Source organism: Dermacentor silvarum, chromosome 10 (genome assembly GCF_013339745.2).
Source record: "Dermacentor silvarum isolate Dsil-2018 chromosome 10, BIME_Dsil_1.4, whole genome shotgun sequence".
Taxonomy (NCBI): Eukaryota; Metazoa; Arthropoda; class Arachnida; order Ixodida; family Ixodidae; genus Dermacentor; species Dermacentor silvarum.
This window is the reverse complement of record NC_051163.1, coordinates 113,324,463-113,340,442: the sequence shown is the minus strand read 5'-3', so window position 1 is coordinate 113,340,442 and position 15,980 is coordinate 113,324,463. Positions and strand designations below refer to the sequence as shown.

The following is a 15,980-nucleotide window of genomic DNA, read 5'->3' as shown; positions in this document are numbered from 1 at the left end:
GCGTGCCTTCCAGTCTGCGTTTCTGACTGCGAACCGAGCTCCTCCATCGCCACAGGCTCCGACACGCTTTCCCAGTCTACCCAAGCCTCTGCTAAGTGTTTTCTTGCTATCTTGGTGAAAATTATAGGGCGGGAAGTGAAGGAGAAGAAAGAGTAACACAAAATGTCGCTACAAGTCTGTAAGAATTATTCTAGAAAGGAGCGCAATCGTAAAATGAGAAACATAGGCAAGCTCGATAACTACATGCACACTGTTTGGCTATTGAAAAAAGATAAATACATGTTACAAAAAATATTTTCAATATTAAAAAATCGTGACTATGAATGTGTCGTGATATTTATGGTGACTATATAGTGATGTGGGAAGGTGATTTCAGTCGTTGGATTTAAGAGGCAGATACGATTTTCAAAATGAAGTCGTCCTTTGATGTAGCTCCCCAACTTTATGAGCTCGTATAGGTATTGGGTGATATGCACTTAGTGTGTAATTTTTATTAAAGGTTTGCATGAATCAATTTAGATTTCCTAAAATAATTTGTGGAAAATAATGATTTTTCTCAACATCAAAATAATTTGAGTTGCTCAAAACGACACTCACCAATACTGAGTTTGTTCCATTCCCCTAAACCACACCTAGCATTTCCTAAACCTTGGCGCAAGTTAGGTGAAATATCGTGTACACTGCACAATGCGACAAAACATGTCTCGAGCGCCTGGCCTTTCCCACAGACTGCCTAAATATTGTGCGTAAATGAGCCGTTATCATACTGGCCAACTCTGGCGAACTTTTCGTAAGGTTTATAAAATTTCACTCGTTTTAGGATTTCTGGAATGTCACGTTAAACTTTACGCATTCTGTTCGAGAAAATATTTCGCTTGTCTGTCACCTTTCGTTGGAAGTGTAAAGGTGAAATGACGCCAGAGGGGCACTTGCTTCAAACAAGTTTATACAGACAAGTTCCTGAAATAGGATAAATCGGCAACACCAAAGTTGCTGAAGAAAGTAGGTGGGCCATAGCACAGTGTTTCGCTTGGCTGTATTTGCTGTACTGTTCCTCCTTGTGTGTTGTGTCTGAAGTTCAATCATCGATGATATCTTGTGTATGTGTCCTTGCAAATGCGTGTGCTAAGGTCACGTTTTAATACCTACTCTTTCCGGCTTTATTTCCTGGTCTTTCTGGCTTTCGAGCGTCCTTGTGAGTTTGCAGATTAGCGATTTTTAACATTGTATTGCGTCATAATATTGCAAGGAATGATTCAAGGAATTATACGATAACTCTTCATCGTGGGCTAACTTGTGCCCGGCAAGTAAATAAATTAGATAACTGCAGCGTTACAAGCAGGCGATCAAGAAGCCTTCTTTGCTTTTTCCTCGAGCGGCGCTTCCCGTACTTATATTGTTCACCTACAACGGTCACATATGATACGAGTGCGTGCGGCGAATGCACGTGCCATTACTCTTCGTCTTTGTTGTTCTCACTAATACGCCATTGTCCTCTTGGATGGCGCACGAACCTGCGCGTATTATTTAATTAAAGATGTTTTCTTGTCTTGCGTCATTATGCAACGATTTGCAACAATTTGGCATCTTCAAAGAAGCTAATTACCTTCTTGCATTAAAAAATGTGGTTTAGTAATATGTTTCGAAAAATAAAGCGCAATAATTAGAGCTACAAGAACTTCTGAAGCAACAGACATAATTAAAAGACAAATTCATGTAGTGTCCATAAGTTTCATGGTAGCAGGATTGCTGCAGGGCATCAGTTTCCTCAGGGCCAGTGAATTTGTCAAACGCTCTGTATGCTGAAGAGGCAAAAGACCCGCCACACTAATATATATATATATATATATTAGTGTGTATTAGTACATTAGTATTAGTATATATATATATATATATATATATATATATATATATATATATATATATACTGTTACAAGCATGGGAAAAGGGGTTTAATAAGGGGTGCGAGAGCAGGAACAGCAGGCTTCGCACAGCAGGAATGGCCGCTGCACAGTCGTCGTTTTTCTCTTGCTCTCTCCTTTTGTTCCGCACGTCCCTTTTACGCGCTTGGACCCAACATACCCCTCCTCGCAGACAAAGGCCACTGGGCGAGTCAACTGGCTTGTCGTGGCGTGCATGATTTCAACCTGGCGACAAGCGCGACTTGTGTCCTAGCAGAGCGTCGACCAGTGTTCGTGAGGCGCGCGAGAGTGTAGTTCACTTCGCTGATCTTGTCGATGACAACATACGGTCCATCGTAGTTTGCCAGCAGCTTTTGGCACAAGCCGCGCTTCTTTGTGGGAGTCCAAAGCCAAACGAGATCACCAGCGTGATATGTAACAGGCCGATGTCGTGCGTCGTAGCGTGCTTTGGAGTCTCCTTGCGATGCCAAAGTCCACAGACGCGCAAGTCACCGAGCCTATTCAGCGTGGCATAGCGTATCGGCGACCGCAGGATTGTCGTGGTGGTAAAAAGGGAGGACAGTGTCGAGCGTATACCGGGGCGGGCGAGCATATAGAAGGAAGAAGGCGCTGTAACCGGCTGTCTCATGTTTGGCGGTGTTGTAAGCGTAATAAACGGTAGAACTTCATGCCAATTCTTATAATCGGACGCAACATACATGGAAAGCATATTCGTGATCGTTCGATTAGTGCGCTCAGTGAGGCCGTTCGTTTGCGGATGATACGGCGTCGAGTGCCTGAGGTGCGAGTCGCATAACCGTAGATCTTCCAAGATATCCGCTGTGAATTGACGTCCATGGTCACTTATAATAACACAAGGCTGCTGTCACAGAACAAGAACGTGAAGAAGAGCGACACTTGGGTGGCAGTGGCTGATGGTATAGCCAGCGTCTCGCAGCAACGCATGAAATAGTCAGCGCAGATAATTATCGAGCGGTTCCCCTTGGATGACTGAAGAAAAGGTCCTAACAGATCAATTCGAACTTGCTGAAAGGGCAAGCTGGGAAGCGGCAAAAGTTGAAGGAGACCAGATGGGGCAGTGGTTGGACTTTTCCGACGTTGGCACTGTGTGTAGCTGGTGACATACAACTCAACCGAATGTCGCATCCGGGGCCAGTATAAGCGTTCTTGAATGCAATAAATGGCGCGCACAGTGCCTAAGCGACCGGAGGTAGGGTCATCGTGCATAGCCTGAAGGATTGCTCGCCGGAGACGTTCCGGCACCACAAGAAGGAAGCGTGCACCCATGCTTGAGTAGTTCCTTTTCTACATTAGCCCGTCACGTACACAGTAGCTGCTTGTTGTAGTAGAACGGGCTGAAGTGAAAAGAGGCTCCAATTTGGTGTCTGTCCGTTGTTCTGCTTTGAACGCATCGATATCAGGAAAACCGAGTGTCCAAGAGGCAACGAGACCATCAAAATCGTCTGCGTCGCAGTCCCTCGTGGTAAGCGGCATACGGGAAAGACAGTCTGCGTCAGCATGTTTTAGGCCACTCTTGTAGGACACAGTGAAGTTATATTCCTGCACCTGCAAAGCCCAGAGCGCAAGGCGACTGCAAGGGTCGCTAAGGTTCACGAGCCAGCACAGGGAATGATGGTCTGTGACGACTAGGAATGGGCGTCCGTAAAAGTAAGAGCGAAATCGCTGAACCGCAAAGATTACAGCAAGGCATTCTTGCTCTGTCACCGTGTAATTGCGTTCAGGTTTGCTTAATGAGCGGCTTGTATAAGCAATCACGTGCTGACGGTCGTCACAGCGTTGGACCAAGACGGCACCCAGACCAAAGCCACTAGCATATGGGTGGATTTCTGTCGGTGCAGTAGGATTGAAGTGGCGAAGTATAGGTCGGGAGGTCAGCAGGAACTTCTACTGACAAAATTCAGAAACGCACTCAGGTATCCACTCAAACCGGGCGTTCTTATGTAGTAGATTTTTTAGAGGATAGTTGACGTCACTAAAACCAGGAATAAATGGGCGAAGGTAAGAGCAAAGACCCAGAAAACTACGACGTTGCTGACTGCGGTGCACTGAATGCCTCAACAGCTGCCGTCTTGAGGGGATCAGGTCGGATACCGTCTTTGTCAACAAGATGACCCAGCACAAGGGTTTGACGGTCACCAAAGTTACGTTTCTTGGAGTTCAAAACCAGGCCAGCGTTTTTGATGCAGTCGAGGACACTATCCAGGCGCGTATTGTGCTCATTCAATGTGCGCCCGATTATAACAACGTCGTCAAGATAGCGCACATACATATGTTCCACTTTAACCCACGCAGAATGGTGTCCATGAACCTTTCAAAGGTTGCTGGAGCGCTGCACAACCCAAATGGCATCACATTGAATTCGAATAATCCATCCGGGGTTAGAAGGCGGTTTTCTCCTTGATTGCCGGGTGCATCGGGATTTGCCAATATCCTGAGCGTAGGTCCACTGAAGAAAAATGAGAGGCCGAATGAAGGCAATCCATTGCATCATCAATCCGGGGCAACGGATAGACATCCTTCTTAGTCACGGCGTTTAATCTTCTATAATCGACGCAAAATCTCCAGTTACTGTCTTTCTTTCTGACGAGTATGACCGGAGCTGCCCAAGGACTCGGGGACTCTTGTATTACCCATTTTTCATCATGTCCCTCACTTGTTCCCCGATTATCTTGCGTTAGTTAGGCGAGACGCAATAAGGCTTTTGCCTGATCGGGCGCGTAGATCCCGTATAGATAGTATGGCGTGTTCGAGACTCGGGAATCGACAACGCTTTGTCCGGCTGCACTAAGTCAAACACTGACAGATTCTTAGAAAGCGTATCCACCAAGGTATGGCGCTCCCTTGTGCTGAGCGACTTGTTTATCCTAGACAGAGGCTTTTTGGCCGAGACGTGGCGAAGGTCAGCAGGTTCACACGGCGGGTCTGTTATTATGGCTACGGACGAAGACGTGTATTCTGCAAAGTAGGCGAGTTTCAAGCCGTCAGGAAGCAAAACGGGTTCTGGCGAGCAGTTGGTCGTTCCCAAGCCAGCACGCCCGTTGCCGATGGATACCACACAATGAGGGACAAAAACGTTCTTCACACAATTTAGATGCATTGGCTCTACGGAGGCAACAAAACAGTCTGGAACTTCACCGCTACATACAACCGGCACGCACACAGAGGTGGACGCAGGCACAACAGTATCTGCCGATACACAATGTTTACCTTAACTGCAAGTGCCCAGACGAAACATGGCCATCGACGAAAACTTCCCCCACTACAATCGACGGTCGCACCACACTGTCGCAAAAAGTCGATGCCAAAAATCACATCGTGCGTCGATCGGGGAATAACTACAAATTCCGTCGCGAAAACTCCGCCAGCCAAGGATACTTCAGCAGTGCACACACAAACAGGGTGCAACAACTCGCCGCTCACTCCACTAAACGTTGCAGCCTGGTCTCACCGAAATACAACTTTGCGCCCCAACCGACCTTTAAAACCGAGACTCATTACGGATACAGTTGCTCCGATATCCACTAAAGCCATTGTAGAAACACCCTCAACAAGTGCATGCACTTTGTTCTGAATCATAGCAACTGCAGCGGGAATTTCTGTCGATAGCACGTGTCGAGCCACCTCACCCCCATCGGCCGCGCTAGCTAGTTTTCCGGTTGCGAAGACGAGGTGTAGCGGCGCACTGGCGATGGAGATTGACGTAAACGAGGTGCACGAGATGATAGTGGTGGCGTCAAACTCCTGTCAGATGCCGGCGAGCGGTTCCGAAAGCTTCTCTGCCAGTAATCGTTGCCGGGAGGAGCGCCAGCTGACCAAGAGGTGGTGTACGGCTGTTGAGTTGTCCTCACAGAAAGTGTGGTCCTCGTTTAAAACCTGGATCGACCATTCCACGTTGTTGGGCGACGATTGCGAATCCTCGCTATGTGGCTCGCGACACCGCAATGGAAACACACCAGCAGAGGCCGCACATTTCGATGTTCCTCCATGTAGTCACGCACGTTGCTGTCGACTGCATAGCCAGCAGGTGGGTCACATTCATCATGGCTAGGCATCGGCCGCCGGGAGTCGTGCGTGCGGCGAGGGCGTTGGTCGTAGTAGTGATCGTGATAGCTCATGGTCCCTCTCGTTTGTGGGGTAGACCTATACTCAACGGTCACTGTGTGAACCGTCGGTTGCCATGCGGTCGAAACGGCCGTGTTTCTCATCTCGGGTGGTGAGTACGCACCAGTGATGCCGGGTGTGCGACAGTACATCTCTTCACGATGGAGCAACTCTTCGCGAACAATCTGCCGTAGTTGATGGAAGGTCAACCAACACACGAGCTCGGCTCTACACTTGCCACCGTTGTGACATTCGCCAGGCGACCAAACTTTTTACACAGTGCGCAACGTCGCACCACGAAATGAGTGACAATAGAAAGTTTTAACTTTGCGAGATATAGGTGACATTTTGCCGTTATACGTTAGACGTTAGGCCTTCTGCGCATGCCCCGCCTCTACGCGAGACCACGGCAGCGTTTAAGCATACCGCTATAAAGACCTTAGAATCAAAAGAATTGTGAAGTGAAGAGTTAGGCCTTCGCAGCATTCCGCATCGCCAACACGTTGCGAACGCTAATCTTGAGGCACCGACTGCTTAGTGGCAATCAAAACACTTGCCCGGCTCGGTTCTACATCTCGTGTCCTAAAGCAGCTGCAAAATAACTAGTCTCAATAATAACGATAAAACAATCGCTAATACTTTGCCCTAATTGTGAGCTGGGACTGAGTGATGGCGCGGATAAAGTAGGCTATCGTGGCTATCCTGGGCGTTGCCATGTTTTATGAGATCGCGGTAACCTGCGGAGTAGTTCGCATTACAAGAGTCGCATGCACAATGGCCCAACGCCTCATGTGTTGTGATAATATATCACGTATTACTGCAAAGTTCAAACTTCCAAATAATGCCACACATATACATAGTTTTGCATTTTTGCCGGGGAGCATCTTAGCGAGTCGGACCTATAGACGCGGCTGCGGTATCTGAAATTTTATGCGTGATGTCGTCGATTCTGTAGCGGAACCGCGTTATCTATTCATTTTCTGTGACCATAGAGCTCAAGCGATGCGGATAGGAGAGAATGACAAGGACAGTGCCCTACGGTGCACGGCAAGGACTTCGCTTAAGCGCCACATTCACATTGAATCTACAAAACCAACTAGTCCAGAAGTCTGTACTCCTGGTTGCCTAATCAGGTTGCCACAGGACACTGTTGTACATTCTAAAAAGCATGCATGCCCCGTGAACTGCTCCGAAATATACGGTGATAAAACAGTTGATGCGCTTCACCCGTGAGGTCAGATCCGACAAATATACACTTGTGCTTGCCGCGGTCGTTGTATTTTGAATGCTGGTTATCTTTCTAGACAAAAGTACACTCATTAAAAGCCAGAGTCTCAATTGATTATTGACAGTATATTTGTTCTTCGCTGTCACCACAGCGTGACACTATACTACAGAAAAGTATGAACTATACATATTGATACCGGTAATAGAAAATAGAAAAAGCAACAAAGGGCGGTGCATCTGTGAATACTGCATATACATTTGTCCTACTTTTTCTCCTTCTCAAAATACGCGCCAGAGATTGCGGAATTCATTCGGTCACCCTCGACGAGACAGGCGGTGGGATGTGGACCTTAAGTTAATGGATACAAGTATGATTACATTTTATCCGATTTTCTTTTGAAATCAAACGCGTACAGAAAGGCTATTAAATATCTCTAGCGCTTTATATTTCCGCGCAGACAAACGCAAGTTCATTCTGCAATCCTTAATTAATTTGCACAAAGCAAGGCGATACTTCGTTTCAGCAGCACTCGTCCACTACACTTCATCAAGCTCTAGAGGATTCATGTCATAAACAGTCGCTTCAGAAACGTTCCTCAAATGTAAAGCACGTGCACGCTCAAAACGTGATAGTGTTCACTTGTCTCCACGTTATCGAAAATTAATTATGTCAGGACAAGATCATAGCTACACATTACATGTGACATAATCAAGCAAGAGCGTGAAGGCGGCTTTCAGTAAGCGATGATCGGTGTTGCGAGCAGAGTTATAGAAATGGACTGCAGTGCCTTTGTTTAGTGCAAATGTTTGACCCGAAGTTTGTTCCCGTGTGCGACGGAAGAAAAACTTAATTGTTCGTTCTTTTAATTCTGGTTGATATGTGCAAATATAAAGCCATGCAGAGCATCTGTATGGACACTTCACACTTCTGAAGAAAAAGGGGAGGCGATTCTTGTGGCAAAGAAAGTAACTTCTCATATATGATCAAGTAAAAAGTAAAACGTAATTTTGCTATATTTAGAACGCCGGCCAAAGTAGTTGTCAAATGGGTTGACGCTTCTGTCACCACGCGTTTTTTTCTTTCTTTCTTTCTTTTTTTTTGATTGGAAATCTTGTCCTTAGGCATAATATCAGCTTTCACGCGGAAGCCTTGTTAAAAAGCTTTCGTGTGGTAGCCGGGCCGTCAACCTCCCTGACAACGCTATTTTGGCCGGCGTTCGCTTTTTTCTGCTTCTCATATGAGTCTACTTCCCGACCCGATGAGACGTCGTCCAAATATTGAATTCAAATGCTATTTTCTTCTCGCACACTTGTGCGGCTCTATACTAAAACGTAAGAACCTCGCGTGGTATTCCCAAAGCTCGTCATTCGTAAGAGCTGTTTCGCATTGGCCGGCCGCTTTCGGTAATGACATGCCACTCTTAAAGATTCGGATGACAGCTGCTCTTATGAACTGTGCTAGCGCAAAAAACTTGCTCGCGTACACAAGTGCTGGATGTGTCGCGGTGCATGCGCGTTTACCGCTTCCACCTCTTATAATGGCATTCTTTGTTGAGCGGAACGTCTGCTGTGAAGGTAATGTTCTAACAGCGGGACACCAAATTGCCTTCTGTCACTTGTGCCCTCAATGTCTTGCTTCCAGCCTTGTCATCTTCTTTTTTTTTGCGGAGCCATTACCAAAGTAATGTTTTCTGCGGTGCTTTATTTTTTTTATTTTTTGTTTATTTCATCAATACTGCTAGCCTGTAAAGGCTGTGCGTGTGGTTCGTTTGGTGACAGAATAGATGAAATCGCACTTTTTTATTCCTTTGTGATAGAGTAGATACAAATATTGTAACCGGTCAGCATGGCGCCGGGACTGTGATGAATCCAGTTCAGTATTTTTCACCAAGGCACTAGCAGATGCGCGCCAGCTGTACTCTAGAGAAATCTAAACGATTTTCCTTAAATACTTCCTAACTGGACAATATTTTGTTTCTTGTACGGGTCCCACACTATTGACGCATATTTTATGATTGGTCGGATAAACGTTTTCTATGTCATCAGTCTAATATCTTGTGGTTCCTGTCGCAACGTTCATCTTAAGTAGCCAAGTTTGCTTACTGCTTTTTTTTTTCATGTAAGAAATATGCTCTTTCCACCGAAGATCCGAGGTAAAAATGACGCTTAAATACTTTTAATTTTTCTGTTCGGATAATTACCTGCCATTTAATGAGTAGTTAAATTGTAACGGTAAGTGCTTTCTAGTGATTCTCATGACAACTGTTTTTCCTAGGTTAATTTTCATTTGCCAGGTCTCGCACCATTTTTAATGTGATTAAGAGCCTCATTTATTAGAACCTGGTCGTGAGGGTTATCAATATTGTGGCAAATTATGGAGTCATTTACAAATAGCTGAATTTTGACGGATACCTAATTAACAATCACACACAGCTACCTTGGTTCTCCACAAGAAAAGTAGAAAGTTTCCTATAAAGACAGGGGTCAGACAAGAAGACGCAATCTTTCCAATGCTGTTCATTGCATGCTTAGAAGAAATATTCAAGCTCTTAGACTGGGAAGGCTTAGGAGTGAGGATCAACGGCGAATATCTCAGCAACCTTCGGTTTGTAGATGACATTGCCCTATTCAGCAACAACGGGGACGAATTACAGCAAATGATTGAGGATCTTAATCGAGAAAGTGTAAGAATTGGGTTGAAGATGAATATGCAGAAGACAAAGATAATGCTCAATAGCCTGGCAAGGGAACAAGAATTCAGGATCGCCAGTCAGCCTCTAGAATCTGTAAAGGAGTAGGTTTATCTAGGTCAATTACTCACAGGGGACCCTGATCATGAGAAATTTACAGAAGAATAAAATTGGGTTGGAGTGCATACGCCAGGCATCGCAAATCCTGACTGGGAGCTTACTACTGTCGTTGAAAAGAAAAGTTTACAATAATTGCATTCTACCGGTGCTAACATATGGGGCAGAATTTTGAAGGTTAACAACGAAGCTCTAGAACAAGTTAAGGACCGCACAAAGAGCGATGGAACAAGAAATGTTAGGCCTAACGTTACGAGACAGGAAGAGAGCGGTGTGGATCAGAGCACAAACGGCGATAGCCGATATTCTAGTTGACATTAAGCAGAAAAATTGAAGCTGGGCAGGCCATGTAATGCGTAGGATGGATAACCGGTGGACCATTATAGTTACAGAATGGATACCAAGAGAAAGAAAGCGCAGTCGAGGACTGCAGAAAACTAGGTGGGGTGATGAAGTTAGGAAACTTGCAGGCGCAAGTTGGAATCAGCTAGCGCAAGACAGGTGTAACTGGAGACCACAGGGAGAGGCCTTCGTCCTGCAGTGGACATAAGTATAGCCTGCTGCTGCTGATGATGGTGATGATGATAGTAGGGTCCATACTAACATGCACGTTCTCCTAAATGTTTCGTTGGTTACACGACTGTTACACTACAAAGTTCTGTGCTCCTCTCACCTCTGAAAATCTGGACGTCGAAGCAGGAGTTCCATTCCGGGTAGAGAGACTTCTTGCTCTGTGCCAGCTGGACGCCTTTGCCTGCGTTTTGGCAACGAAATGCATGAGACAGATTTCTGCATACAAAACAAAATATATATCGGCCTGGGGAAACTGGGGAGTGTATGCAAAGCAAGAGGGATTGACATAGGGAGAGTCAACGATTAAGGTTTAACAGCGGCTAGTTTGCATTCGCGTTTTAACTGAGTGGCTCCGGTTTAAGTAAAAGACAGTGCCATGAAGGCAACGTGTCATTATAAGCGACAGACATTAGAAAGTATGTGAGACTTATTGATTATTATATATGATTATATGATTAACCATTAACTTATTTATCACGTTAGGAAATTCGCCGGCGCAAGTTGGAATCAGCTAGCGCAAGACAGGGGTAATTGGAGATCGCAGGGAGAGGCCTTCGTCCTGCAGTGGACAGAAATATAAGCTGATGATGATGATAATTATCACGTACGAATCGATTTTCACGCGAAGAGCACAAATGTTACTATAGCAACATCGATGACTGCAAATGTAGTCTTTATTAAATATCAGTGTAAGCAAGAGTAACTGCATTGTGCTATGTCGTCTTTTTCTGGAGTGTTCTACAAGAACTTATTAGTTGTACTTTGTTGTAGTTTGTGCACTACAAAATGCTCTAATAGTGCTAATAAATATAGCCCTCATAAAGATCTCGAATTGAGCGCCGTTTTGAGATTTGAGGCTGCTAGCTTGCTTACAAATCAATTAATGCTTGAAGTGTCATTACTCCTAAATGCCTACCTCTCCTACTGCTGAAACAACATAGAGCATCGAAGTCCTTGAAGCAAATTTTGTGAACAGCTATTACGAAAGCAGCGTGAAGGTCAAATTTCTGGTTTCTGATTTAGCTTCGTGCGTTTGATCGTTTGTGAAAAGCCTAACTCTTATCAAATGATCAAAAAGTTGGTTACTTGATAATTTTCTGTAAAAGGACCCAAATGTCACCGTAGGGAAACTTAATACAAAAACTTTGAAATGAATATTGCCAAAGTATCGTTGCCACTTCTAATATAAGTGTCACGCAACGTTTTCGTCATATGTATAGCATTCCTTCTGTATACCCGTGAATAATATAAACGCACGAAAGCGTAAAGCAGCTAGAAGAAGAAAAGCAAACGTTAGGAAAGTAAAAACACCCCCCATGCATTTGAAAAAGTGCTTAAAAGCCTCCAGGTCTCAGAATGCCGTGTGAAATATACTGTGTAAAAACATGAAATCACTGTGTAGAAGCATTTTCCCTCTTCTTCAAGTCATTCTACGCAGCACGAGGTGCTATTGTGCGCAAGTGTTGTGGCTTGATCCAGAGTTTTGGGCCAGCTGCCAATAAAGTACACAGTATAAACGAAATCATGAAAGTACGGCATGGCACACAGGCACGCAGTAAGCCCATTTTCAAGTGGGTCTGGTTAGCCGTGCCCGGTTTGGCTGGGAGAGAGAGAGAAATAGGCTGGGAAAGGCAGGGACCTGAAGCATAATAGGTTCAGGTTTCTACCCTGTCCTTGGGGAAGCGCAGAAAGAGAAAAGAAAGGTGGAAAGAGTATCAGAGAGATAGAGCGCTATTCTTTACAGTAACGTGCATATTTTGCTTAAAATATTCGAAAAAGAATTTGCGCTTAGCGCAGCTATGTTGGTGCTCAAATTTCGCAGATGAATCGCAATTTTGGGGTCTGCGTCGTTCAGTATAACACTTGGAGCAGTTAATTGCTTCATTTTTAAGAAAAAAAAATCTAAGCGGTCTTGGTTTATGGAGATGCGAGCTGCTGCCGTGACGGCACGGGTACAAACTTGTGTCATGGCCTGCTGGCAGCTGCATAAAGTAGCCTTTTAGAAATGGTGGCCCGGTGTTGCCCGCTCCTTTGGCACACGCAGCAACCCTACGTGAACGGTGACGAAACTGATCGTAGAACATCGCGCCTTCATTGCAATAATATCACCGTATCAACATGGATTTCGCAGAGGGCTTTCTACTGTTATTCAGCTACTGAAACAACATTTCTTTTAATATCGACCAAAAGATACAAACAGACCTCATCCTACTCGATTTATTGAAGGCATTTGATCGGGTATCACACAAAAGGTTCGTAAGAAAACTTGAAGTTAGATTAGGTTCAGGCCCCATAGATGACTGGATTTGCTACTACCTTACTAACCGTGCCCAATTTGTCGAAGTGAACGGGCAGATTTCCCAGACAGCCCACGTAACATCGGGGGAACCCCAAGGAAGCGTTCTGGCTCCCATTTTATTTCTAATATTAATAATGACCTGCCAACAAAATCACAGCAAACATTAGACTATTAGACTGCATTCTTTATCGAAATATTAACTCGCCTGATGACCACATAACAATAAATAACGACTTGAATGCGGTGTCTAACTGGTGTGCCGACTGGCAGATGACTATCAATACTAAGAAATCAGCTGTTCTGACAATCACTAGAAAAAAAAAAGGTAACTCGAGCTTTATGTATACCGTTAACAACGTGCCAATGGTACATGTTCATGAACACAAGTACCTCGGATTAGCCTTAACACGCGACTTGAGATGGAACGCCCATATAAACAAGGTTACGTCCACTGCAATGAACTGCCTTTTTTTCGTGCAAGACACCTCCGACTAGCACCACCCGATACAAAACTTCTGGCTTACAAAACGTTTGTCCGTTCGGTCTTTGAGTACGCAAATGTTGTCTGGTTCCAATTCACTGAGCAACTAATTAAACGAACTAGGTGTACAAAGGAAAGCATTACGGTATATATACAATAAAAATAAAATAACAGACTCGCCCAGCGAACTATACTTAACAAAGCCGGAATCTTAACAGTACAAAACCGAGCAGCCCTAGCCCGTTCTAAGCTGATGTACCAGCTTTAACACAACCAGTTTAACATCGATACCTCTAGATACATCTCCAGAAGTGAAACACGGCGAACGCGACATAAACATACACAGGCACTCAATGATTATTATTTTCATACCGACTGCTTTAAGAATTCATTCTTTCCTTTAGCGATAAGAGAATGGGATAATCTGAGTGAATTCGTTAGCACGGCCGCTCGATAAAATGCGGCCGTGCCATTAGTAACAGCTCCTCATTAGATACATTTGCTAGTCCAGTGGAAGAAGATCTACTCGCCTTACAGCTTTGATTTATTTACTCTACTTTGTTACTGATCTTCATGCGCTAGCACTTTAATCTATAAGTGCATTTTTACCAACACTTAGGTTTTGTATGATGCATTATGTGCATGACGGAGTCTTGTTTATAACGTTTATAACAAGTGTTTGCAAGTTTTTTCTTGAATTGCTTTGTTGATTTTCTTAGATTTTTTTAGGTTATAGTAAATTGTACCCATATCTTGAATTGTTCATGGTGTGCCTAATTATGTTGTTTAGTTAAGCAAAAGCTTTTGCAATAACACTTTTGTGATTATATAATGCATTTATGTTTTTTTTTTCTGTTCACAAATACTACCGCTTGTACTTGCCCTTCCTCTTATAATCCCACGAGGGATTGACAGTATGTGAAATAAATAAATAAATAAATAAATAAATAAATAAATAAATAAATAAATAAATAAATAAATAAATAAATAAATAAGACCTGAATGAAGGTATTTCATCTTCTTGGACTTGGGTAAGCTTTCGTTGGCCGAAATTGTTACGGAGTCGTCTGTTAGGGTGTTTTATAACTTATATGTTGCTTCATGAAGCAGAATCTCCTCAATCATTACTACACCTACGGCCAGTGCTCTTTCGGTATGGTGTGGCTGTCATTATCGTCAATGGCCTGGGATGGACGTCAGCGTCATCACTGCGAGGACTCTGGTTGTGTCCAGTCATGTCGGCCGACGCCCGAATGTGGGTGGGATGTACGCTGTTGAAATTTTGACAACTCTCAGCTGCGTGAGAGTGCCGAAATGAGCCGCATTGTCGTCACGGTTGGACTGTGCGCATGGCTACGCTCACAACGCACCCGCAGCCTGATGACCACTTCGGGATTATCACGGTAACAAATTAACAGTGCAAGCAAACGACGAAGAAAGAAATGAAGGAAGATAGAAAGAAAGAAAGAAAGAAGGAAAGGAAGAAAGAAAGAAACAAAGAAATAAATAAAGAAAAGAGACAGACAGATAGACAAGCGTGTACAAGAGTGAAGCAGGAACCACGAATAAAAGAGTGAGAAATCTAATTCACAGGAACTGATGAACTGGCAGCAGACATCCATGCGGTGGGAATGCAATACGCTTTACAAGTACCTTTGCAAATACCGTACGCAAACCTGAGCATGTCATACATCAAAAGACACGGGAGACGTATACAAGGCAGTTCTCACCCTTCAGTAGTCCTATAGGTCTGGTACGCCCCTGCCCGAAATGACATCACAAGCATTACAAGCGTCTTCACTATATCATTTGCAATCCTTCGCTATACCGGAGACTTTTTCAAACGCTTCAGTAACCAAGCTTTGTACTTTTATACTATCTGCTCTATCAGATGCATGTTGCTGCATGCTGCGAAGGCTTTACCGCATCGCCTCCACTCTCTACAATGCATCTGTGGCTCCTCAATAGGTGGTGTCCAAATTGACGCACCAAAAACTACTGTCCCGGGTAGGAGAAACACATCTCGAAGGCGATGCTTTTGCTTACTGCATGCGCCGGAAGCAATTCTGGAGCTATATACACGCCATAGAAGCCATGTTATAGGCACTCCTTATAGACACCACGCCGCGGCACGTTGCGGTTACACGACGACTGTTTGGAACTCCCCTACGCACTTCGAAGCAGAAAAAAATTCTTGGTTTACTTTGATAGTCACTCTCGTGCGCGTATAGTAACCCACTTGATGCGCACTTTGATTTGTCTGTATGAAATCAAGTGCTTCGAGCACATTCGCCTACTTCCTGGAAAGCGCCGGGCCCATCTCTGTGATCTCAGGGGGCACAAACGCATTCTCGCCTTCGTTCTGTGGGAGCGCGACAGACAAATGGTCGAGTTGCTGATCACGCGTCTACTGCAACTTCCGTTGTTGGCGCGGCTTCCGCTGCGGCTGTGAAGGCTGGCATTCTGCATCCTTGTGCGGCCTTGCGTGTCCCCTGTGTTTCTTTCTGTCTTTTTTTTTTTTGCTGAGGAATTTCCGCTTCCAATCTCAC

The 15,980-nt window shown here is 44.6% G+C and overlaps 1 protein-coding gene across 3 annotated transcripts in view; it reads right to left on the bottom strand.

Moving 5' to 3' along the window:
- LOC119466489 (protein kinase C delta type) overlaps positions 1 to 15,980 on the bottom strand; it is a 711,485-nt gene that overhangs the window by 407,146 nt on the left and 288,359 nt on the right. For all 3 annotated transcript variants that reach the window (XM_049657504.1, XM_037727002.2, XM_049657505.1), the window contains one exon: positions 10,752 to 10,832. In XM_049657504.1, coding sequence (XP_049513461.1) covers positions 10,752 to 10,832 — 81 coding nt within the window. The remainder of the gene's footprint in view (positions 1 to 10,751; positions 10,833 to 15,980) is intronic.